This window comes from Mercenaria mercenaria, chromosome 9 (assembly GCF_021730395.1).
Source record: "Mercenaria mercenaria strain notata chromosome 9, MADL_Memer_1, whole genome shotgun sequence".
Classification (NCBI taxonomy): Eukaryota; Metazoa; Mollusca; class Bivalvia; order Venerida; family Veneridae; genus Mercenaria; species Mercenaria mercenaria.
In genome coordinates, this window is record NC_069369.1 from 1,976,224 (window position 1) to 2,004,168 (window position 27,945).

The following is a 27,945-nucleotide window of genomic DNA, read 5'->3' on the forward strand; positions in this document are numbered from 1 at the left end:
ATTATGTTATATATACTACAAATAGCCTCGGTCAAGTTAGCTTCAAAGTAACAAATAGAAAGCAGTACGAAGAGCGCCTCACTTCGTTATTTGCAATATTCAGCGCATCAGTTTGCATTCTTTTTTCACATCTCAACTACGGGCCAGTCATGTTCCAGTATATTCCGGATACGCGGATATATGTGTGCGAAATTATGTTAGCAATTGATCAATTACCTCCCTTGTGATTAGTACCGCCATTTGTAGCGATTACGGAAGTAGATGAATAAGGAAGATATTTAGGACAAAATGGTAACGCATGACATGATTTATCTATTTTACTTAAGATTTTTAGTTAATCGCTTGAAAATATAGTTGATAGTCTGAATCATTCGGACTTTATACAGTGAATGTAACTCTTTTGAGTGTAACTTTTGTATTATCCGATTTTCGTTGAAAATTTTATTAAACTTACAGAGCACTTCTCAAGTGTTTGTTAGATAACTTGACAATACCCATTACTTCCTTGGTTCACAAAACTATTTTTCAGATGTAATATGTGCAAATTAGTAACGTACTGATAATATGAATTAAGACACCCGATGGGGATTTATCTTTTATATATTCACTTACAAAGAGATATTCAGCACTCAAAAGAAAGTGAAACTTCGCTCTAACAGTGAAGTTTACATTTAGTGTCATCATACCTCTTACAGCGAATATAATACTTTGCAAAATTTACGGGAAGCTGTGACATTGACGTCATTCACCGCGTTCTCGCACTGGCTTGAGGATTTCTTCGTTTGTTTGCACTCCACCTTGGAGGTAAATAGAGATGGAGTGCGGACGAGGGCACTTCAAAGGTACACTGTGCGGCACCGCGGCTTTGTTATCCTCTGATAAGTACCTGTCAATCAGTAGCAACTAGGTGTTAATTGCATGTCATGTTGTTCCTTACGGGGTTTATCGAGTGAGACCCGATGAACAGCCGGAATAGTCCGATAATGGGATCGGGATGTTCCGATATTTTCCATTTAGTAACTACCTGACACTTCAAATACACATTCTGACGTCGTTTTGGAAATATTGACAACTTGGCAATTAAAGTTGACGAAATACACCATTTTCATGTCATCCACGGTCATGCAATTATAATTGATTTACATCGAATTTGTTCTTTTTGGAAAGACTTTATTGTAAATGTTACTTATGGCAAATAATGATTACGAAAACTAAGATTTTGAAGGGATTTTCTTTTCCAATGAATTAATTCAAGTAACAGGGCAGTGGAGTGATTCTGACAATGACTGGCCATATTGTCCACGTGAACACCCGAACGATAGAGAAATGATTAATTGCGAACATGTAAAATGCGAATTTGAATGGTGGCACTATTCGTTTGCCAATTTGAAAGCTGAAACTTTACCGGAGGGTCCCTGGATATGTCCAGAATGTAAAGACAAGAAAGATATGAATACGAACTTTCACTTTATAATAAATGAGATTATAACGTAATATTACTGACCTACAAATCCAGTTTTAGCTGTACAGAGCGTATATGGATATTAAAACATGTCTTGTATGCTTGTACATTCTAGGCGAATAAGTGAAATGTGCATCTTTACAGGCACTGACCTCCAGCAGATCATGCGAAAAAATTGTAGAAAAATGTTCCACTTTAACAGTGAGATTTTACACCAGCTTCAAATCTGCGAAATAAATTAAATAATCGAATAAATAAATAGATATATAGATAAATACACAAAGAAGGCGTTTTGTAACTGAATAACTACTTAAATAAATAAAATTTAAGTTATATGAATGACTTACATAAACTTGTAATCAGGACCAATTATATAAAATATGCAGTTTATAACATGGTCATTATTTAAAATGCTCACAACTGCTCACGTTTTTAATACCCAGTAAATGAAAATTTGATACCTTAATTTTAATTTAGCATGTCTACATTTTTTAGGAAATTCTAGGAAATCTAAAAGAATTTAGTTTAAAATGACTACATAGAAAACTGTAAACGCTTACTTTAATGAGTCACTGTTATCTGAAAAGTTACAATATCACAGAAATGAATGCTTTAAGAAGTAGTACATTTACTCTACCAATCAATCCCCAGCAGTGCGCATTGTTTGTATTAATTAGTTTCAAAATATGACACATGTGCATATGTCACCCACAACTTTCGTTTTGTTGAAAGTTTGATGCATCAGCTGATTTACGATAAAACCGCGGTGCCGCACAGTGTGTTCAAAGGATTATGTTAATTACATGTGAAATGGTGATAATTAAGTGACTGTGGTGATATCTCTCGTAGGATTCTGAAAGGAGCTCAGCAAGGAACAACATGTGGTATAATAAATAATTATCACCAATTATCTCGCCCGCACTCCATCTCTATATTACCTCCATGACTCCACGCAGAAACTTGATGACCTTTACACTTCCTTACTGTTTTGAAAGTGTTTATCAGTTGCATTCAGTTTTCGTTATGAAAAAGAAGTAAAGAATCATATTGGCACGGTTAACGAATTTCTGTGACTGATTCGGGGTGCTCGGATGTACATAAACCGGAACCAGAAAACATAAAAAAAAATGGCCTCAGTATTATGCAAACAACAAAGACCAATAACTATATACGGACATAACCGTCTCGGGGATTTTCATCCCCTATTAAACCTGTAAGAAGTTCAGAATACTTACAAAACTCTAGTCAGACCTCAACTTGAATACTCCAGCTTTGTTTGGAGTCCATATTGACCATATGGACATTATAGGATAAATCCCGTCCTCCGGTATTTCTGTAAATAGGGTCGGGGCTGGCGAGATTAACTGATATAAAGATCGTGTAAAATATTAGCAGTTATTTTTGCCAGAAGATAAGGATTTAGGAAAGTTCTTACTTTCTCACAATGAAAATACTATTTTACGGCAAAAAAATCTTTCCAAAAATAATTTGTTTACCTTGAAAAACGCGAATAATTTCACACCATCGGTATCAAGCCACGGAATCGGCTGTGTAGAATAAAAGATAAAATTTTAAAATAAAGTAAACTTTGAGGATATTTTTGCTACGTCTTAATTACAACAATGTTTTATGATAATCTGCAATACTTTTTTATTCATTTTCTTTGTTTAAACCTTGAAAAAATGATAATCTTAAACACTACCGCTATATAGCATAATGGCTGATACCCCCCTCACAGTAAAACTGGGAACTGGTGTTTATTGGTGGCTAATACTGGAAAACGGGATTTATCCTATAATGTCGGTATGGAGAATAGGCTTCTAAACAAAACATCCATACAATTGAAATGGTTCAGCACTGGGCTGCGCAGTGGGTTTTCAATGATTACTCCACATACAACAGTGTCTCCCAAATGGTAAATAAACTGGGGTGGCTTTCGCTTGAAGACAGAAGATCTGATGCCCAACTAAAGTTCAAACTGACGCGATCCTAGGCAGTATTGAATTATTTTTCTTATGGGCAATATCTCCACTAGCTTCAAACACTCGAAAGGCCAAAATAGTGGAGGAAATTTCTGATGAAACTTTCATTGCTGCCGTCGCTTTACATACTATAGGTTTAAATGCCGATTATGTCACAAATTGGTCATAAATTCAAATAAAGCTTACATGTATCAAAAGGGGATTCAATTCCTCATTGATTTCTATAATAATAATGAAATAGTTTCCAAAATTATGAATTTTCTGGTGATTTAAACTGATGTATGTACTAATAGTGTACCGCATGTCTACACAGCCTAAGCGCAAGTGTTAAAACCAATAAATTTACTTGACTGTGTACTGTGATTTATCCTCCATTATGTTGGTCCTTCGAAGTTTTGACGGTAAGATTGCCCATCACAAATATAATACAATCTGACAGTCAAATTATTTGGCTAAGGCTACTCACCCTGTAACTATTAAAAGTTCTCTTTCTTCACAGCTACTATAGTTCTATGGAACTCTTCCAACTGAGGTTGTGCAGGTCCCTACCCTGGAACAATTCAGACAGGGCGTGACCAGATGTCCTTATATGATCTAATTTGAAAAATGCTGTTTTTAATCTCTTTTAAGATAGTGTACCTCCTTTTGAAGAGTATTCAATTCCTATACCATAAACCTACTTTGACTCATTTTTCGGGAGGGCCTATGTTCAAGCCCCACTAGGGCCAAACTTTTTTTTATTATTTTCTTTTTTCTAGTCAGTTAAACTGTTTTTCAAGACTTATTATTGATTTATTGTATAAAAGAAGATTTTTTTTCATTTGATAAGCCATTTCTTGCTTTTTGAAGTGAATCTTACCTCTGATGTAGAAGGGTGCACAGTTAGATGTCTTTGAAAATACCGAGTTACATGGGGTAAACGTTCTTTATTTCGCCTTTACTTATAGTTTACCTATTGTGGCAGAAATGTAGGTAGGTTTTACTTCTGCCCCATGGTTATTTTTTGAATGTAGAGAGCAAAATTAAAACACTCGCACAAGACTCGTACATAATTGTTCAGTGCTGGAGCTAAATTTCTGTCTGATTAAAATTTAATCCTTTTAATTGAGGCTCCTTTGAAAAAATGTTCTTAACAGTTTCATTTTGTGTTTTATAATTGTTTACCAATACTTTGAGGTTGCTTTTATTGAAGTTATTGGTAAAATGAATTCTTTGAAATGTTTTGTACAGTGGTTATCACTTTCAAATTTGTCTTTTTTGGGCTTGAGGAAATATTATACAAAAAAACGAGATAGTAAAAGTTGTTAAAAACTGCAATACAGTGCAAAACAATGTTAACTTTAAGACTGTATCAAGTTAATGAAATAATTTAAACGTTACTACTACCACAGGTCCACAACCTTTACTATATACTCTTATTTTTAACAACACAGTCATCTTTGATTTTCTACACTTCTTGAATACACTAGTCGGGCTAAAAATACATCTTAAACCTTGAATCAGTTTCTCAAATATACCAGAATGGTATTTTTGGTTTCTTCCCACAATCATACCAAACAGAACAGGACATTGTCAACCACACTTTAAGAAACATAACTGCTAAGTAAGGATTTCATTTCTGTGTGTAAATACATTTTTGAGAGAGATATCAGTACACACATAAATATATCTGTTTCTTTATTTCAGTATTTTAAAGATGTATTTATACAATTGCCGGTATTGAAAGATGTATTTATACAATTGCCGGTATTAAAAGATGTATTTATACAATTGTCGGTATTTAAAGATGTATTTATACAATTGCCGGTATTTAAAGATGTATTTATACATCTGCTGGTATTAAAAGATGTATTTATACAATTACGGGTATGCATTTTATCTTCTTTCCTGCACAAGTTTGTTAAAAGATTTTTAGCTCGACTATTCGAAGAATAAGTAGAGCTATCCTACTCACCACGGCGTCGGTGTCGGCGTCGGCGTCGGCGTCGGCGTCACACCCTGGTTAAGTTTTTCGTACCAGTCCACATTTTGACAAAGTCTTTTGAGATAAAGCTTTGAAACTTTCAACACTTGTTTACCATCATCATGTCCAGTTATAGGCAAGAGTACATAACTCTGTCAAGCATTTTGACTGAATTATGGCCCCTTTTGACTTAGAAATCTTGGTTAAGTTTTTCGTACCAGTTCATATTTTGACAAAGTCTTTTGAGATAAAGCTTTGAAACTTTCAACACTTGCTTACCATCACCATGTTCAGTTGTAGGCAAGAGTACATAACTCCATCAAACATTTTGGTTGAATTATGGCCCCTTTTTGACTTAGAAATCTTGGTTATGTTTTTCGTACCAGTCCACATTTTGACAAAGTCTTTTGAGATAAAGCTTTGAAACTTTCAACATTTGTTTACCATCACAATGTCCAGTTGGAGGCAAGAGTACATAACTCCATCAAGCATTTTGACTGAATTATGGCCCCTTTTGACTTAGAAATCTTGGTTAAGTTTTTCGTACCAGTTTATATTTTGTGTAAAGTGTTTGACATATGGCTTTGAAACTTTTATATCTTGTTCAGTATAATAGTCTCTATCAATAGGCAAGAGTACGTAACTCTCTCATCTTTTTTGGCTGAATTATGGCCCTTTTTGAACTTGGAAATTGGTTCTGTTTTGTAAATGTCCATGTTTTGTCAAGACTATTTGACATATGGCTTTTAAACTTTAAACACTTGTTTATCATTATGATTTCCATCTGTAGGCAAGAGTACATAACTCTGACAATTATTTTGACTGAATTATGGCCCTTTTTGGACTTTGAAATTTGTTCAGTTTTTCTTACAAGTCAGCGTTTTGTCAAAACTGTTTGAACTGTGGCTTTGAAACTTTTAACACTAGTTTATCAACATGATTTCCATCTGTAGGCAAGAGTACATAACTCTGTCAACTATTTTGACTGAATTATGGCCCTTTTTGGACTTAGAAATTAGTTAAATTTTTCATATAAGTCCATGTTTTGCCTAACATATAACTTAACATATTTGCTATCATGGTCATACATTGCCATTTAGTGTAAGACTAATCGAAATCCACAAATACAGGAACATTTTTTGTTTAATCCATTTTTTGTTTTGTCTGAAAATCTATGGAAATATTTTGACCCCATTCTTCAATCAATTCTTCGAATAGTCGAGCGCGCTGTCATCCGACAGCTCTTGTTTAAAACTAAGTTGTAAATTGATTTGGTTCATATTGTATAAATTTTCTACTGAACTTAAAAATAATTTCACACAAATGGTCCTTGTGTAACCTTCTTCTAAGACTGTTCAAATTATTTTGATTCCTGAAATAAACATGGTCTCCAAAGAGCGTGGTCACTTTTCACAATATGTATTATATAGTGGAAACTTTAAATCTCTTCTTGTAATTTGTATGAAACAACTGGCCCAATTTAAAATAATTTCACTGAAATGGTCCTTGTGTGATCCTCAATGAAAATTGTTCAAAATTTTTTATTCCCCTTTGTCAGAAAGTGCTGGCCAGATTTTAAAATAAATTTGCACAAATGTTTCTTTGGTGGACACAAATGTTTCTTGGGGGGCCCTTATTATTCTGTTTCATCAAAACATGGCTGCCAGGGGGTTTTTGTCACTCTCCCCGGTAATGTATGTAATGGAAATTTTAAACATTTTCTTATTTGATATTGTCTCTTAGTATCCTATGTCATCATTGTTCAAGCAAGCGGTGTAACTCGGGTGAGCAATCTAGGGCCATCATGGCTCTCTTGTTTGAAATTATCATTGTCTGTTAAACTTCATGGTATTCATGACATCCCTAAATGTATGAAAGTCTAGTATATTAAATTTGTTTATTAACATGTGTTTCATAATAGTCCAGTAATATATTCAAGATCTGTCAAAGTGGCTGAAGGTTGCAGGTCATAGGTCTGTCAATACCAGCTCAAGGCTGCAGGCCATGCAATGGCCAATATGATGGATTGAGGGTTTATTACCAGTCAGTTGTGAAAACACATAGACTGTAAATTTTTACATAGTTATGTAAAGCTCTGCTGTCAAGTCTAAAGGTATTTTGTAGAAAATGAGGTACTACTAGTATTTTTATTTAATACAGCTTACAAGTTATGATTGAGCTCTGGAATACTATAGATAACCAATTATTATCCCTGCACCAATTACAATATTTTTTTAGAAGCAACAGAGCTCTCATTTTTACCAACATTCAGTTTAGGCCTGTTTCTATATATATTTTTTTTTAATAATAATAATGACTTTTTATGGCAAAGGTAGAACTTGCAATTTATTTAATGCAGATTGAATATAATACAAAATAGTTGGAACTACTTACAGGATCTGTGGGTGTACCAACATCGTGCTCTTATTGTGCAACACACTATTAGTCTTACTGATTCTGCCTTTGCAAACATCTGAGACTGTTCAGACAAGCTGATCACGGTCTGCACTGATTGCTATTCAGTTAGTATCATAGAACACTCCTTTGAATAATAAATGGTACTGCCCAAACTGAATGATGGACCTGTCCATTTTAGAAATTTAGCAGGGTAAAGGTTAATACATTATTTGTGCTACACATGATTATTGTATGCAGTGTTACTTTTGACCAAGTTGCCATTAGTTTAAGTCAGACTTCATGTTAACTTGCCTAGTGTCACTAGCCTTATCTTACCTGTATTAGTATTATAAATATATACAAATTACTTTATGTACCAGGTGTCAACAACCTAAACTGACTGTCTATCTGTCTATCTATCACACTTCCTTGTGTACTTAGCTCCTCCTACACTTTCCATCCAATTCAAATGAAACTTGGTATATATATATCATCAACATGAAGTGGATTCCCATATTGTTAGGACATTTATGCCCAATATTTTTTGTTTGTTTTGTGACCCATATTGTACAGCAACATCAGTACATTGTGTACTCAACTCCTCCTACACTTTCCCTCCAGCTGAAATGAAATTTGGTATGCGTGAACAGGAAGTGGATATGCCAGTGTCCAATTATTTTTTCTGGAGTTATGACTTTGTTGTGGACTTTAATCATTTTATTATTCTGTCAATCATTTTCATTGAGCATGTGTCATACATTATGTTGACATCATTCTTGTTGTTTTGAAGTTATTAGGTATACACATTTGACATACACATCCAACACTACAGAAGTGAAAACATATTAACACATAACAGTGCCAAAAGGAACAGGCTAGTTAGTATTATGACTTGCCCAGCTGATATTTGACTCGGGGGGGTCAAGTGGGCATATCCTTGGCTGATACATAAGACATGATATATATGAATTGAGTAATTACACTTACTGAAATGCTCATTGTAATTATCGATGCAATAGATATTTTTATATAATCTAATACTAAAGTTTTATATGATCTTTTGGGTGTTCTACAAGTGGACATGTTTGTTTGATAGAAAAGCATTTATTTAGTGCTGCACTATTGATGAGTGTCCCTAAGAGTGGATGTATTATCTTACTATTGACCTAGTTCACTGAGATACAATTGTGTTTGATGCGCTAGGCTTACATTGACTTGATGTATTAAATCTAAGGACATTTAGTTCAAAAGAAAAATAATAGAAATTTTACTTGTTTAGAACACATGTAGCTTGAATTGATATTTAAATTTGGTTTTAAGATTAAACTTTAAAACGTCAACGAACATGTAATAAAAAAAGTTAGTTCAGGAGGTACAATTTTTGCACAATATATATATATATATATATATATATATATATATATATATATATATATATATATATATATATATATAAAGGGTAAGTGATGTCAACGTTATATGACCCATGCCTCCTGAAAATGCTATGCTAATATATAGAGGTCAAGGTGGGGGACATCAAAAATGAAAATGACAATATCCATAATTGAGCTGCGCCATGAGAAAACCAACATAGTGCATTTGCGACCAGCATGGATCCAGACCAGCCTGTGTATGCACGCAGTCTGGTCAGGATCCATGCTGTTCGCTAATGGTTTCTCTAATTGCAATAGGCTTTAAAACCGAACAGCATGGATCCTGACCAGACTGCGCAGATGCGCAGGCTGGTCTGAATCCATGCAGGTCGCAAATGCACTATGTTGGTTTTCTCATGGCGTGGCTCATATTATGTCTACTTGATGTTGGTGATGTGCAACAAGTCCCAATTCAATTGGATGGAAATGCTGGATTTTTAGTTCAGTTACTGGTGCAGTATGAATATTGTTAAGTCAAAGACAGTGGAATAACTCAAGAAAAAAAATATTTTGAAAGTTCCAACAATAAGTCTGTTGTTACGATGTCCATGTCAGCATCATGTTGATTATGTATATCGTGGATAAAAGTGTAATATTTGAGTGCACAAATGACTGATGGAACTACAGCTGAAACACTATTTTGCCTGCAGGTCTTTTACTTTCAAAAGCCATTGGACAACTTACATTTTTAAATGTTTATGAACCATTCTGGTGGTTAGGACTGCCAGAACTTTTTTACAAGGCTTTATGTAAGTTTGAAATAGGCTTGTTGCTTCCAAAGATTGATTGTGATGGAAGACTATTGAGTGCAACAGTTTGACGGTTTTCAATGATATATTAGGTAATTTTCTATACAGGTCCTGCAATTTTGCATGATGGTAGGGCTTTCTTGCCAATTATTGTGACAAAATGTATTGTATATCTGCAGCCTTTAAGAAATAGTATGTCAGTTTTCTTGCAAGGGTCTAATGGTGATTGTAGAAATTTCTGCACACCTGCAGCATTGTATACATTGTAGGGAAGGGATATTCTTCCTTCATAATGTGACTCCAGTAAAGGCAATGTATCCCCTGTTCTCGACAAAACATTCTGTTGAAATATAATTGTCAAACACATGGAAAAATAAGTACTGTCAGCACAAGGTCTATGAATGTTTAATCCCAAACCCTTCGAGCATTACTGTTGCTGTCCCACCCACAGCTGCTTGTAATTATACATCAGTGTCTGGTACAGAAACAACAGCATTTCCTTTGTTTTATACCCAGATCTTTAATTTACTACACGCTTCAACAGGTACCATCATCAAAATCTTTTAAAAAATTTCTGTATGGTTTTCTTGACAGAAGTGATTATAAAAATACTTACACCTACGACTTACACAGAATTCTAACACAGCCTGTTCCATTTTCCTATTAAACAAAGAAGGCTGACAACTGTATGTTATTAAACAACAATTCATTTTTCTGACGTCACAATTAGTACGTCATAGCGTCAAATGGCATAGCGGTGCGCTGGAAAAGAAAACGACAGAAAAAGGCAAATATATAATGAATGTCGTCAAGGATGTACTTTAAAATCCTTGGTAACATGTTAGAATTGAAATAATATATCTCATTTAGTGATTTGGTCTTGAATAAAATCATTGTTTGTTGTTCAGATGCGTATTAATATATTACTCGGGCTGCGCCCTTCGCATCTAAACTCCAAACAATGATTTATTCAGCAACAAATCATTAGATGAGATATATTATTTCTTAAGTCTTTTTTTTTTTCAAGATTTATTTCAGAAGTTATCATTAGGACTAAAAATCTGGCAGTTTTAGCAGATTTGTCGGAGCATTGTAAACAAACAATTTTTCGAGCATGGCCTTGTCAGGCGATTATGAAAATGGTTCATGTGAATATTTATCATCAGTTATATATTTTAAGTGCTTAACTTCACAGGTCACAACTACTGGTCATTGTGCTAGTGCTTGTAGTAATTGTTTGATGCATATTCATATAATTTACAAGTTAATGTGGACATAATTATGTGAAAATGGATGGTGTACTTCAAGCAGTTGTGATTGATATACATGTATGTAAAAATGTGTCAGTGTGTATGAATTCATTTATAGAGAAATTTAATACATTATTTTCATTATTCAGTGGTACTTTGTATAGCATGATTGAGAAATTAATGTTTATTTTGAAAGGGAAAATGCTGATAATATCCTTTTACCAGGAAAAAATATTGTGCAGTGCCCTGAGATATGTAAAAAATTGAGGATTTTTTCTTTTTTAACCCTTATATAATAATCATGCTGGACACGACTGATTGTACCTTTGCGACCAGTGTAGATCATGATCAGCCTGCACATCCTTGCAGGCTGATCATGATCTGCACTGTATGCTACTAAGTCAGTATCTTTTTGGTATGTACCCCTTTTAACAGTTAATAGTACTGTCCAAATTCAAAGATGGACAAGTTCATTATAGAAATTTAGCAGGCTAAGGGTTGGTCATTTTTTTTTTTTTTTTGTTGGATTTAACGTTGCACCGACACATGATAGGTCATATGGCGACTTTCCAGCTTTAACGGTGGAGGAAGAACCGACCTTTCATAAGCCAGCTGGATGGCTTCCTCAAAGGGTTGATCTTAAAATGAGAGTAATTGTATTTAGATATGTTACATACAGTTAACTTATCAAATCATAACGTTCACATAATCAGAAGTGCAACATAATGAATGCTTAAGTTATATGCATTTGTGAAGGAAATTGAGATAAGATTTTATGTAAATACTTCCTGTTTTATCAGATAGTATCAGATAAATTTTACAGTAAAGACCATACTTCAAATATGAAAATATTTATCAAGTGTTTAACTCTGATATCTCAGATTTTTTCTAAGTCTTGCTCACTTCTTTTTAAGTGTTTTTTTTTTTTTAACAGAATAGATTCTCCCACATGCTTTAAACTCCCATGTTTTCTTTTAAAGAAAATTTAATTATTTTGTTTTCTGAGTCATTTTTGAATTTTCATACTACTTATATGTACCTCTGTGGCCGAGTGGTTAAGGTCGCTGACTTCAAATCACTTGCCCCTCATCGATGTGGGTTCGAGCCTCACTCGGGGCGTTGAATTCTTCATGAGAGGAAGCCATCCAGCTGGCTTTCGGAAGGTCGGTGGTTCTACCAAGGTGCCGGCTCGTGATGAAATAATGCACGGAGGGGCACCTGGGGTCTTCCTCCACCATTAAAGTTGGAAAGTCGCCAGATGACCTATCGTGTGTCGGTGCGACGTTAAATCCAAAAAAAAACAAACTACTTCTATGTAGCCTGCTGGTGGCAAGTGATTTTGCCATTGCAATCAGTTAAGACCAAGATCAGCCTGCATATCCATTGTGCAGGCTTATCATGGTCTGTACTGTAGGCTATTTTCAGTGAACCCCCTTCTAACAAGAAATGGTATAGGAGAGATCGTGTTTGTATACAAATCCCTTGTATTTTCTATTTTTAGAACTGATAAGACAAAGATCGGGTGAGCAGATGCCAAGCGTCCATGTTTTTTTGTAAACAGTGATGTTTTTCTAACGGCTTAAACTTTCTTAAAACACAAATGATATCAATAATTTTTTGACCAATGGAAAGGATATAAAACAAGCCATTTATTGATAATTTTTAATTATCATTTCGAAACAAAATGGATTTATTATGAACGCTTAACTTACAGTGTTTTTTCTAAAAGTTTGGAGCATTGCTTCGCCGCTATTAAAATCAAATGTCATTTAAAACTGTCATTCATTTTAAAAAGATATTTAAATGAGAAAATATGAAAATCATAAGCATTTCAAAACTTTCTGAATTTTTAAAATCCATAAATGAGCGAAAAAGTTCTAAAAATTAAAAATCCGATCCGAAACACAAACGATGTAAAAACATTTGTTTTGCCAACCACCAGATAAACAGGTGTTAATGCGTGACGTCACAGCGATCTCTCCTATTGCCTAAATTGAATGGTGGACCAGCCCATTTTAACAATTTAGCAGGCTAGCGGTTAAAGGAAATAATGTTACGCAGGTATCTGGTAATGTTAGTGTTTTGATCAAATTTCCCTTAATTGTTTTTTTAATTGATGATTGTAGTTATCATAGTGTTCATTTATTTTTCAGTAAAACGCAAAATATGAAGGAGATATAACTTTAGACAGAGGAATGTTGTAACCATGGCAACAGGACACGGACATCCTGGATCATCATCTGAAAACATTCTAAAGCAAGGTTATCTGAAGAAAAGTGTACAAACATCGGATCCCATACCATCAGCTTCAAAACAAATTGCAAAAAATATCAAACAGGTAAAAAAAATATCTTTGTACTAGAAGTGTTTGTGGAGTGAATTTCACAGGTACTGTAGCATGACCTAGACACCCCCTCCACCTTTTTCGAAAAAAGAAAAAAAAAACCGTTAAAATCCTGTGAGTCACTATCCAGTATGCCTATCACATATGCTAAAGGGGATTGAGTTCTGTCACTCTGGAGGACACATCAATAATTTTGGGCTTACAGTATGTCCACCATCTTAAGTAGAAATATTATCAGGCAGACTCGCATATGTTTTTATTTGTGAGGTATTTAACTTGATTTGAAGAAAAACACCAGATTAAGATCTGTTGTTTTGCACACAGCTTTTGTGTATTGTGTTTTATTCATGTGAGTCCAATGGGTCCTAAGATGTAATTAAGAACCACTTGAGATGACATTGACTCTTCAGTTTTCACATTTCAGTTTTCCCTGAAAGGCTATATACTGTAATATATGGTGATAATCACAGTTGTGACAGTAGTCTAATTTTAGCTATTATAACTAAACAGAGCAACATTAAAAAAAAACACTGGTAAACAATAAGCATGAGTGAAGCAGAGAATGCTCGAGTTATCCATTTAAATTGCAAAAGAGAAAAGTGATGCGAAAACTACTCTTTATTTTTTATGCTCCCCAAAGGGCGAGCATACAGTTGCCACTTTGTCTGTCCTTCCTTTTGTCCGTCCGTCTGTCTGTCACACTGTTGTCCGGAGTATGACTTGTATAACTTGAAAAGTATTAATGGCATTTGATTGAAACTTCACATAATCATAGAGGCCATTGGTACAAAGTGCACTGTTAAAGAATCATAACTCTACCTTACCTAGTTTTTGAATTATTTCCCTTTATTATACAAAATAAGGCTTGTCCGTAGCATTACTTGAAAAATATTAATGGCATTTCATTGAAACTTCACAAAATGATAGAAGCCATTGATGGGAAGTGCAGTGTCAAAGAACCATATCTCTACCTTACCTAGTTTTTGAATTATCTCCCTTTATTCAATTTTCTTCTTTTTATTATGTCCATTTTTTGGGGGGTTTCTGATACGTTATTCCCCATATTGGGACAAGCACATGCATCAAGAAGCATCATTCAGTTTGTCATGTTAACAATGAACTGACTTAAAGGAAGTTTGTCATATTTAATTTAATAATTATTATGTTTCTCAATGCTGACATCAGATTCTGTCTGTCAGTCTGTTACTTAATGTCACAAAGTTTGTCTACGCAAGTCTTTTGACACTACAAGGCAGATTTACATCAAACTTTGCAGAAGTGATCATTACCAAGCCTAGTTTTACACTTTGTCGGCATAATTATTCATTTTCTTTGATTGTGGAGTTACTACTCATGATTTGTTGAAATCTATAATATTTTAACTAGTTTCCTTGCTTTATTTGGCAGATTTCAACCAAACCTTTCAGGAGTGATCATTGCCAAGCCTTATTTTGCATATTGTTGGCATCTTCCAGTGATTTTCAGTGGAGTTATGGCCCTTTATTTGTCAGATTCGATACTTTTAACTACTTTTGTTAAATATTATTTGGTAGATTTCCACCAAATCTTGCAGGACTGATCAGTACCAAGTCTAATTGTGCATATTGTCAACATCTTTCGGTTAAGTAATTTTCAGAGGAGCTATGTTCCTTGATACACCTTGTCCGCGCAACAGCTCTGCTACCACCGTCAGGAATTACACCAGACTTCTTAAAAGCGATCAATGCCAATCTAACTTATGCCTGTTTTGGGAATATTATGGTTTAGTGATTTGCAACAGAGTATGGCCCCTTAGCAATGGCGACGGCAATTGTCATTTTCAGCAATGTTTGAAAAATCATCAAACAATTTATTTTTCAAAAATTAAAGGATGAAAACCAGAAGTAATTAAAACAAACCAGTAAGTGCTTATTGATCACTATATGAGCCGCGCCATGAGAAAACCAACATAGTGGGTTTGGGACCAGCATGGATCCAGACCAGCCTGCGCATCCACGCAGTCTGGTCAGGATCCATGCTGTTCGCTTTCAAAGCCTATTGCAATTAGAGAAACTGTAAGCGAACAGAATGGATCCTGACCAGACTGCGCGGATGCGCAGGCTGGTCTTGATCCATGCTGGTCGCAAAGCCACTATGTTGGTTTTCCCATGGCGCGGCTATGATGATTTATCTGCTTATGGATTGTAAACAACACATCAGGTGTCAATATGTTTTTTTTTTTTACAAGCGTTACTTCACACTGTTGCATAAATCCGAGACAGCATATACACTACATGCTGTACAGTGTATACCATTTGGCTGAATTTCACCAAACCTCATGACTGATCTGTGCGAAGCAAAGTTGTGCATGTGAATGTTTTTCAGCAGAGTTATGACTCTTGGTTTGGCAAATTTCTTGATGTCTGTGCTACTTCAACTATACTGCTGGTTGGAATTCCACCAAACTTCACAGAAGTGATTACCCGTGCGAAAACAGGCCAGGAAATCCTGGGATTATCCTGGGATATCTCAGGTTATCTCAGGAGAAATTCCTGCCATTTTCCTGGGATATCCTGGGATATCTCAAGATTTTTCACGCCGGTAATTGGAACAGGATTTATTCCTGCACATTCCTGGACAATCCTGTATAAGCAGGAAATGCCAGGGTGTAGAAAATAACATTTTGAGGTCCAGGAAATCCCAGGATATCCTGGGAAGCCAAGATTGAAAAAAGTGTCCTGGGGCCAGGATATCCTGGAATTTCCTGGGATGTAGATGGAGTACCAGGACCAGGAAATCCCAGGAAGCCAGGATGGTAGTGTCCTGGGGCCAGGATATCCTGGGATTTCTTGGCAAGTATAATGAATCCTGGGGCCAGGACATCCAAGGTTATCCTGGGTGCAGGACTTTACCTTAAAATAATTGTTAGAAATAATCAATCATTGTGTCTCATTTGGAAAGAATTAACTTTTTGTAGCTTTACGATTATTATTAGACTGAAATGAGACCCTAAAGACAAACACAAGTTGTAAGCTTTTCTTCCTTTTTGGGGGAATTCATATAATAGGTATCTCACAAACACTGACAACTGTATAAACAAAAATTAATGTAATAAAAAATGTCAAATGTTAAATGTTATTTTCATACTTAAATATGATCATATTTGACAGGTTGTATTTTTTTTTTTTTTTTTTTTTTTTTTTTTTTTTTTCAAATAAGCATAATTTTTCAACATCTCTTTTCATTCTCCATTTATTTCATCAACTGCTGAATGTAATTAGCCTTTGCCTGACCAGCTTCAGCCTGTCCCTCATTATATTTAGGCACCCATGTAATTAAGTCAGTGGTTCAAATTTATTTATATAACAATCACCTAAAATATATACAAGTATTAGATAAACTCTTGTTACAGAAGCATAATTATCTATGCTTCACATATACCTGAACAAAAAATACCTGTGACCAGGTAAAAGTTTAATTAAGACACTGAGGGGAAATAAGATGGTATTTTTGTCTATAATTTTTTTCTGGTCCTGTGACATTACAGGTTTGAATTACATTTAAAATTAAAAAGTTTAATGTTCTTACCTGATATCCTTCTTAAACTTAAGCATTTTTAGAGATTCCAGTTAAAATATTTTGCTCCATTCCATGTGCCAGCAACAACATGAACAAAGCACTTTCTGTTTACATTCAAATTTTTGGTATTCATGAGCAATTTTCTTGAGTACAATGTAGTTACTGAAGGGAATATCTAGAATGTTATTGATATAAATATATACAGTACAAGAGTGAATTTGACCATTCTTTAGCCAACAGAATTTGCAATAATCACAGAAAAACAAACAGAAAAAGGGGGAATATTTTTTTGGCACATGTATAACAGCGTGAGAAGTCTTCATTTTCATTGGTTCCTTTCTTGATGCAGGATTTCTCAGGATATCCTGGGATTTCCTGCATAAAGAAAATTATGATTTACATTTGTTACAGCTTATTGAATCTTATTTGAAGAAGTCCTGGCTTGTCCTGCCTGTTCCTCAATCAATTTATATAAGTCCTGGATTGTCTTGCCTTATCCTGTCTTCTTTTATTCTGGTCCTGGCTTTTCCTGTCTTAAGCTGAGCTCTTAAAATACCACATAGGATATCCCAGGATATCTCAGGATTCACCTGGGATATCCTGGCCTCCAGGATTTATTTCTGCATGGGTAGTGCTAGTTGTGTTTATACATTATTGGAATATTATGGTTCAGTTATTTTCACTAGAGTTAAGGTGGGAGACAGGTTTTTTAGCTCGACTATACACAGTATGGATAGCTGTCCTACATGACACCACATTGAGGTTATGCCCTCTTTTTGCTTAGAATTTCAGGTTCAAGTTATGATGCACTTTTGCTCTATTTCAGTTATTACTAAATAGATTTGATTTAAACTTAAGATAGTTATTTCACATTATTAGTCACATGATATGACACATGATGCATTACCGGTACTCTTGTTGAAATTTTCCATGAATTATGTCCCTTTTATACACATTTACTGTTTTGATACAGTACCTCTATCTCTGTTATTATTTGATACATTTGACACATATTTACCTCTATCGCTGTTTTTACTTAATACATTTGACACAGGCTTAAGCTTTTGTCCAGTATCTTCATCCACATTGGAGTCATTAAACACTCCAATGACAGCTCCAGCTTCCTCAGATATGCCCTATTTCACTATCCAGTATCGAAATAGTTGAGCGTGCTGTCTCCTGTGACAGCTCTTGTTTGTGAAGTAATATCATATTATTATATTTGATAAACAATTTTTCTCAGGTTTCCTCTTAGTTCTAGCTTACTGTAGGCTTTTCAGGACAGGTATATATATTCAGGAACTAAAAACCACTAAAACTTAATGTCTTATGGTGGGTTGGAGTTGGGGTGAGGGTAGAGGTGAGAGTTGGGGAGAGGGTAGAGGTGAGAGTTGGGGTGAGGGTAGAGGTGAGAGTTGGGGTGAGGGTAGAGGTGAAAGTTGGGGTGAGGGTAGAGATGAGAGTTGGGGTGAGGGTGAGGGTGAGGTGAGGGTAGAGGTGAGAGTGGGGGAGAGGGTAGAGGTGAGAGTTGGGGTGAGGGTAGAGGTGAGAGTTGGGGTGAGGGTAGAGGTGAGAGTGGGGTAGAGGGTAGAGGTGAGAGTGGTGGAGAGGGTAGGGGTGAGAGTTGGGGTGAGGGTAGAGGTGAGAGTGGGGGTGAGGGTAGAGGTGAGAGTGGGGGAGAGGGTAGAGGTGAGAGTTGGGGTGAGGGTAGAGGTGAGAGTGGGGGAGAGGGTAGAGGTGAGAGTGGGGGAGAGGTGAGAGTTGGGATGAGGGTAGAGGTGAGGGTGAGGGTAGAGGTGAGAGTGGGGCCAGTGAGGGTAGAGGTGAGAGTTGGGTTGAGGGTAGAGGTGAGAGTGGGGTAGAGGGTAGAGTTGAGGGATAGGGCTCAGGAAGCTTACAATACAATACAATACAAATTTTATTTAAAGTCGGTGCATATATACAAATAGGAAAACATTAGCTATGTATAGCTATTTACTGAGCTTAATTTTCATCTGATTTTTAGCTCATTTGATTTTTTGAAAAAAAATGATGAGTTATTGTCATCACTTGAGCGGTTGTCGGCGTCGGCGTCGGCGTCGGCGTTGCCTGGTTAAGTTTTATGTTTAGGTCAGCTTTTCTCCTGAACTATCAAAGCTATTGCTTTGAAACTTGGAATACTTGTTCACCATCATAAGCTGACCCTGTATAGCAAGAAACATAACTCCATCTTGCTTTTTGCAAGATTTATGGCCCCTTTTGTACTTAGAAAATACCAGATTTCTTGGTTAAGTTTTATGTTTAGGTCAACTTTTCTCCTAAACTATCAAAGCTTTTGCTTTGAAACTTGGAATACTTGTTCAGCATCATAAGCAGACCCTGTACATCAAGAAACATAACTCCATCTTGCTTTTTGCAAGAATTATTGCCCCTTTTGGACTTAGAAGATCAGTTTTCTTGGTTAAGTTTTATGTTTAGGTCAGCTTTTATCCTAAACTATCAAAGCTATTCCTTTAAAACTTGCAACACTTGTTCACCATCATAAGCTGACCCTGTACAGCAAGAAACATAACTCCATCCTGCTTTTTGCAAGATTTATGGCCCCTTTTGGACTTAGAAAATATCAGATTTCTTGGTTAAGTTTTATGTTTAGGTCAACTTTTTCTCTTAAACTATCAAGCTATTGCTTTAAAACTTGCAACTCTTGTTCACCATCATAAGCTGACCCTGTACAGCAAGCAACATAACTCCATCCTGCTTTTTGCAATAATTATTGCCCCTTTTGGACATAGAAAAATCATTTTCTTGGTTGAATATTATGTTTAAGTCAACTTTTATCATAAACTATCAAAGCTATTGCTTTAAAACTTGCAACAGTTTTTCACTATCATAAGTGGACACTGTACATCAAGAAACATAACTCTATCCTGCTTTTTGCAAGAGTGATGGCCCTTTTTAGACTTAGAAAATCATGGGTAGGACAATATTTCTATTATACAAAAAAAATCAGATGAGCGTCAGCACCCGCAAGGCGGTGCTCTTGTTTTTAAATAGGACTTGTGCCACTGTATCATAAGCTATGTAACTGCTGTATGCTTCAAACCCAGCATACTTTCAATGATAAGCTTGTTCAATCATTTCATAATTACAAGTCTTGGAATGAACTTCTTCTGGTACAAAAAACAATTATTGATGTCAGAGCTACTGAGTACAAGAAATCATTACTTCACACAATTTTTGTGGTATTTTTCATTGTTAGCAGATTATCATATAGGAAGAAAATTTACCTGGTAATCTGGTGCATGTTTCAATATTCTCAGCATGTTATATAAGTAACAGATAGAATTATCTAAGTTTATTGCTTTAACATTGATTTCTATATAGTAAAGCAGTTAACAGCAGATGATACATTAATTATTCACACAGGCATTCAATAAAGATCTTTACTTCTCTTAATCTGAAATAAATCTAATTTAAGTCCCACTGCTGGCTTATAAATGAGTACATTTTTTTCTAATGAATAAAGGAAGCTTGAATGAATTAACAGAAAGAAGAAAGTTAAAAACAAGATAGGGATTTCAGCATAATTATAAGTATTGTTACCACTTACATTCAAAAACATTATGTACCTTTAAAGTTTTTAAAAGTTTTGTATATCCCATGCAAAAACTGGGCCTTTGCAGAATATACTTTTTACCTTTGCCAAATATTTGCCATAACCTTTGCAGAACAGTTGCAGCACATGATTACTGAATATATTCCGCAGACGAGTAGAAATGGAACGAAACGTGCAACTATTCTGCAAAGCTTTTGCAAATATACACAACGCACACAGAATACAAATACTTCGCAAACAATTTACAATTCGCAGCTGAAACTTTGGCAAATAAATCGCAAAGTAATAGCAAAGTAATCGCAAAGTGATAGCAAAGTAATCGCAAAGCGATAGCAAAGTATTTGCAACTTGCATGCAAATAATATGCAAAGTATTCGCAAATACGTAACAAACAGCATAAAATGAATTTCTGAGGTTCAAAGAAAAGAATTTTTTAATATCTGAAAACATGTAAATTCACAAAACCATTAAAATTTTGCAGTTTAAATAAATATTAAAAGTCAATCATTTCAGTGATCATTCAGTAACAATAACTAACATCATGTAATATTTGTAAGTTTTAACAATTGCTTGAGTAAAAAATGTTTTATATAACTATCATTGATTAACATTACCTTTCTACATGCTGCAATATCCTCTGGTTCTTGGAAGTCTTATTGCTTAACAACATGGTATTGCATTATCCTTATTCAACAAAGTTTATATCCAGAAAAAATAATTAGAATATTATATAAATAATCTGTTCAACACAAGTTTGCATCACCAAAATATTTCTACTAACTGATGTGTAAACATTTCCTCACAATATTTTCAAAAATCCTGCCATTTGAATATAGACCAATCAGAAAACAGAATGGTTAATTACTTCCTGTACCTAGAGCCTACCAGGAAAGCAAGTTCATCTATGTTAACTATTTGCAAATGCTTTGCTCTTTCATTTCTGTACAAAGTGTTTATTTGCAATACCTTTGCGAAGTAAATGAGCTAAGTGTTTATTTGCAGATGCTTTGCTCACACCCTGGTACCGGCGCTCCCAAGTACAGGTGGCACTCACATATACAGCGCTTGATAAGCGATTTTGGAGGAGCGGTGGTGTAAGCATTTCTTATTGTATCTCCGGTAATTCAAATTTTTTTGTAAAATGAAAGATATCTGCGCCCTGGTGAATAATTGATGACTATGTTCTGTGAGTGTCACAACATTTCATCTTGAAATAAACAAACTATGGCGAGTTAAACGTGAACGTTTGACTTAAAAATGTCAAATGTCAAAAAAACACGTAAAATACTCAGTAAATACACCAAATGTATTCATTTTTGATACAGTATCGTATAGTCATATCTTCCTACAATAACCAGTTCCAATTCCAAGACTTAATTTGTTATATTTAAAGAATTACTCGTGTTTAAAGATGGTAAGGGGTTTCAAAACGGCACTCACATGGCACAGATGTGTATTATTTTGACGCTCACCAAGTACAGCTAGAGAAAGGTCTTCAGAAATGTGGAGAAATCGTCAGCTCTAAGGCAACTACAACGGAAAAGAGATGAATCGGACTGGTTAGTTATGTGTGGTAGAGATAACACCACCAAGAACAGTCTTATGCTGGATTAAACAGTAGTTAATAGAACTAGTCATCACGTCTCATGTCTGCTATTAAATCGGAATGACTCACATCAATTCATGAGAGAGCCAAACAAGAACTCATTAAATAAATTTTTTGAATTCATAAGATATTAAAATATGAGCGTCTTTTGAACCTAACAGACATTTTAACAAAATTCTTTAATGGCTGATATATCGGCCATTCCATCTTTCCGCTAATTTTGGGCGCCGATTTATAACGTAAATATCGACTTTTCGCTCAGCGCCCCCACTAATTATCATCTTTTCAATCCACGCTCCCGCCCTTTCTTATTCCAGGTACTTTCTCTATGGAGAATCGCAGACCAAAAGTTTAGATTTAATATGTAAATCGTTGTGGGTAGTCGAGCGAAAACTGGCTGATCAGCGGGCTCCGAGCAAGGAGTTGAGGTTTGAAAGGCATAACATTGGTGGGCATCCGGGCACCCAGCCGCGCTTTACATCTTGAATCTCACTCAACGCCTGGACCCCCCCCCACCCCCCATCCCCATAATCGTGTTTTCGCTCCGCACATGTTATCGAATTTTTGCTCGCTAAACACTCCGCGTTTAACTTTTTTTAATTCTCGAGTTTTCGCTCGACGGGGTCGCGTGGCGAATTGATGAAAGGGTATAAATCAGCCACCGTAAAAATCTTCCATTTCTCTGTTATGAGTGTTTACTGAATCTTAAATGTAATAATACAAGTAAAATATTGTTCGTAAGAAGTTCAACATTTATTATACATTCAATGTAGGCGTATGGTAAGTTGTTAAAATAAAGAAAAGAATAAAAAACTTGTCAGTCCGTTATAAATGAGTTTTACTAACTCTGTAATCAAACATTTATTCCACACCCCAACAAAAAGTATCGATATATATATATATATATATATATATATATATATATATATATATTTCATACAGATGCTCATAGCATTATACTGGTACTCAAAAACGTTGAGATTGACCTGAAATATTGTTTAGTAACGGCGTTTAACCAAACGCATACGCATGCACAAACGCACGCAAGCACACACATATCTTCTTGCAAACCTTACCGTCCACTGATCCCACTGAGAATGTTTTGAAGCACGTTTTTCATTTTTCAACGAAATCCTAGGACATATCAAATTTCAGCATTTATCAGTTTTCAACAAGCTTTTTCATAAACAATAATGTTAAAATATTGTCGCCGTAAGTTTTAACATAAAAAGGTCGACTTCTAGAGTCAGTTTTTTAACGGTATAAAGATTTATGATCATATATACAGACACAACACTGAGAGTAAACAACAACAAGGTCTACATTTCTGAAGACTTTTCTCTAGCTGTACTTGTTGAGCGCCAAAAAAAATAACACCTGTGCCATGTGAGTGCCGTTTTGAAACCCCATATCATCTTTAAACACGAGTCATTCTTTAGATATAACAAATTAAGTCTTGAAATTTGAACTGGTTATTGTAGGAAGACATGACTATACGATACTGTATCAAAAATGAATACATTTGCAGTATTTACTGAGTATTTTACGTGTTTTTTTTGACATTTGACATTTTTGAGTCAAACGTTCACGTTTACCTCGCCGTATTTTATTTATTTCAAGATGGAATGTTGTGACACTCACAAAACATAGTCACCAGTTATTCATCAGGGCGCAGATATCTTTCATTTTAAGAAAAGTTTTGAGTTACCGGAGATACAATAAGAAATACTTAAACCACCGCTCCTCCAAAATCGCTTATCGAGCGCTGTATGTGTGAGTGCCATCTGTACTTGGGAGCGCCGGTACCAGGGTGTGTTGCTGTCTGCTAATTTAATAAAGTATTTATTTGCAAAACCTTTGCAGTCTGTAATTTATCTAATTGTTTATTTGCAAACCCTTTGCTTCAGTGTGATAGGTTTTGCAGACTGCTCTATCCAGATGGTTTAAATTCTAAAGTTTTATTTGATATTAATTGACCAATCAACTAATTGTATTGATCTACATATATAGATATGTAATGCCGAGTATATCGTTGTTTTTTCCTATTTCTGTTTTTTATATACATAAGTATAGGAAATTTTGTATAAACACTATCCGACAATTTACTCGGTATGTTTGTTAAATCCGTTTAAAGGAACGTTATTTTTAATTTATTTAACATTGTAAATAATGTAGATCTAAACTTTGTATACATTTTACCGCCTTTTTACGCGACGTTGTTTAACGACGTCACGTCCGTTGTTTTTATTGTTATTCTTCCCTGAGGAAGGCTTAACGCCAAAACATTGGAAGTTAATAATTATCTATGAACAAACGCTACACGTGTTGTTGTTGATTTTTCTTATTCGAAAGTCTGATGCAAATACTTTGCAATCACTTGGAATATAGTTTCTGAGAAAACAAATATTTAAAATATATTCTGCAAATACATGACAAAGGGTTAAATGTGTATGGGATAAGCTGGTTTTCTTGGCAGTTCAAGGTGAGCTATATAGGGTTGATGGCCTGGCATTTGTCATCTAATGTCCAACATTTTTAACTAAAAACATCTCTCTTCTGAAACTGCATGTAGGAATTGCAGCAAACTTGACCTGGACCTTAGACCTGTCTCAGGTATGTTCAGATGATCCAGTCTTTTGCATTAACATACTGCCAGAGCTAAGAAAATTAACAACCTCTTCTCATGAACTGCTTGATGAATATTCACCAGACTTGTTCAGAAGATATGTGAAAAGGTCAAGGTCTTGTGAGCAACTTAGGATCTTCATGTCTCTAGATAGTGTCAGTATTTAAAAGTTTTTTCATATCTTGTTTTTCAGAGACTTGAACCAAGTCGCTGGTATGTGTTTGTAGTTCGGAGCAGAATACCATTCCTGGAGTACTATGACAGAGAGGAGAGTATCTTTACGGGGCCTCCGATTGAATCGTACAATCTGACATCCTTCCAGAACCTCTCCTATACTATGGGACGGACAAACACAAACTACACATTTTGTATCTTTCTGGCAGACAGGACTATCGAGTTGACAGCTCCTAGCAGGTGATATTGATAGACCCTTGGTGATTTTATTTTGATGAAACATCAGGTGGTCTTGCACATTTTGATTGGAGTTTTTGTTTGATTATTTTAGCTCACCTTAAAACATAGTGCTTATAGTCATGGCGAGCTTTCAGGATCATTGGATGTCTGTTGGTCTGTCTATGCACAATTGCTTCAGATGACATCTCCTCCTAAAGAACTTCATAGGAATGTTTCTTTGATACTTCTCTGAAGGTAAATAGATGTCTATTTCATGCAGAATTCTGGTTGCCATGGTAACCAAAAGGAAAAACTTTCAAAATCTTTTCCTGGAAAATCACAAGGCCCAGAACTTGGATATTTTATAGGAAGCAATGTGTAGTGGTCCTCTACCAAATTTTTTTCAAATCATGCTCTTGTGGTCAAAAGTGGCCCCAACCTTGGGTTTCAGTGTTTTACATAGACTTTTTTAGAAAAAAAATATAAAAAGTCTTCTTGTCTAAAACCTCAAGACCTTGAGCTAAGAAGATATTTTGCATGTACTTTATGTAGAATCCCTTTATGATATTTGTTTTAATCATGCCTCTGGAGTCATCAGTGGCCCCACCTGGGGGCCACTTGAGTTTTAAAATTTTAAAAATTCTCTTGTCTAAAACTGTAATGCTTTGAGCTTAGATATTTGGCACGTAGCATTATGCATTGGCCCTCTATCAATATTGTTCAAATCAGGCCTCAGAAGACAAAATTGGCCAAGACTTGGGGTCACAAATTCATCTGTAAAAAAAAAAACACCTCTAGCCCTGAAAATATTTGGCTTGTGGCATTGTGTAGTGGTCCTCTACCAATTTTATTCAAATCATTCCTGTGGGGTTAAGATTGGCCCTGTCATATATTTGATGTTATGTTGGAACAAGGTAATATATGTTTATAGGGTATTAGTTTTTTACCGAGAGGTATACATGAGTTTTGCAGCGGAAACACTGCGCAACTTTAGGAGAGCTATATTATTTCACTGAAGAACAAGAGTATACTTTTTATGCAAAGCTGATCGTCTTTTTTATCACATATGCATTCCCACTTATTGATATTATATAAATGATATAAATTTCTGGTAAAACAGTGTTAAAATTGAAAATATCAATGTTAATGAACTTTTAACATAATAACACATAATTGAAAGATGTCACACACTGGATAGGTAATTTGAATGTCAGTCTAGAAATATATTGATCATTATTATTCATGAGGGATTAATTTTCGTGGATTTTGTTGTTGAGCTCAACCACAAGTTTAAGCCCCAACGAACAAGTTATGCCCACGATAATTTTTAATTGTACGCAAAGTCTCCAAAAAAGACACCATAGCCATTCGATCTGATCTGTAGTTGTATGCATGTGGCAGTACTAACCTGCAGCTTTCGTTTAGTTTATGGAGACTCCATCAACGATAAACATAAGTATGCATGGTAACAAAACCGACTATTTCATTTAGAAATGTACCCGTGTTTGTTTATGACATGTTTGTCAAAGTGAAAGTAGATACTAAATATAGAAGTTTGACGTAGGGTCACGTGCCAACTACACTATAATATGGCTGTTATATGATTTTTTTTCGGCCCTGCTATGCAATGTTGATACACTAGCCTTTTTTTTTACTGACATGTAGTAAAATACTACGACTTTGGAACTATTAAATATTACAAATTAATTGTAAGATCTTATCTAATGCATTAATACCTAATTCACATTACACATTTTTCGGCAGGAAATAACACATGCAGAAGTTCAACAGCTTGTAATTTTAGATGCAGACGCGCATTCATTTTGCCAAAAAGAAAAGAAAAAAGTCGGACCAGTTTATAAAAGTTTATGTACAAATTATTATGGTTATACTAGCACTACATTATTTAAATCTGTAATAGTGTGTTTTAATTTGCAGTACAATAAGTAGTTCTTGTTGGACCGTTCTTGTTTAAAACACAATCAAATGATCAACTTTATATTTGTTTCGATTATGAATGCTAATTGTGCAAGGTGCTACACGGTTTTGACACTTTTTCAATTGGCGCCGACTTTTCTCATTGAATATTTCAAAATTTTAAAAAGTTTTGCAAATTAGGGGTCATATAATTATAGATCAAGCAGTCGATAACTGGCACATGATCACTCGCTTATCTCCCGTGTCGTAGATTGCAAATTTGGTAACCATGGTAACACTGTTTGACACGTGTAGGTTTCACATGTAAGGACAGAAGTACTAGAAGATCTATTCCTGTGGAAATTATGATTTTTTTTTTCAAAAATTGATAATCCATGAATTTACATCCCCACAAAACAGCCGTTTTAGTCAAAACCACGAAATTTTTTGCCGACGAAATTAAATGATTTCACAGTATTGTAATTAAATGGAGACTGAAAATATGTATGTAATAATTATATTTATTATTATAATAGTTATACTTCCAATGTTTCAGGACACATATGTTGGAATGGTGTAGATGTTTGGAGAGAAATTTGAGAAACCTTGGACTTCGGGTGAGTAATGTACCAGTGACATTTTGGATGTGACATTCCTTTTATTACAGCGG

The 27,945-nt window shown here is 35.0% G+C and overlaps 1 protein-coding gene across 2 annotated transcripts; it reads left to right on the forward strand.

The window, feature by feature from the left end:
- Positions 1-142: 142 nt before the first annotated feature.
- LOC123546388 (uncharacterized) lies at positions 143-27,945 on the forward strand. Of its 2 annotated transcripts, none has more exons than XM_053550697.1 (4): positions 143-291; positions 13,390-13,574; positions 25,159-25,379; positions 27,832-27,945. In XM_053550697.1, exons 2-4 carry the CDS (start codon positions 13,443-13,445, stop codon positions 27,923-27,925), a joined length of 447 nt encoding a protein of 148 aa, XP_053406672.1. In that variant the 5' UTR covers positions 143-291; positions 13,390-13,442; the 3' UTR covers positions 27,926-27,945. The 2 variants fall into 2 exon arrangements, with proteins under 2 accessions (XP_053406672.1, XP_053406673.1); XM_053550698.1 differs by lacking the exon at positions 143-291 and adding an exon at positions 11,157-11,314.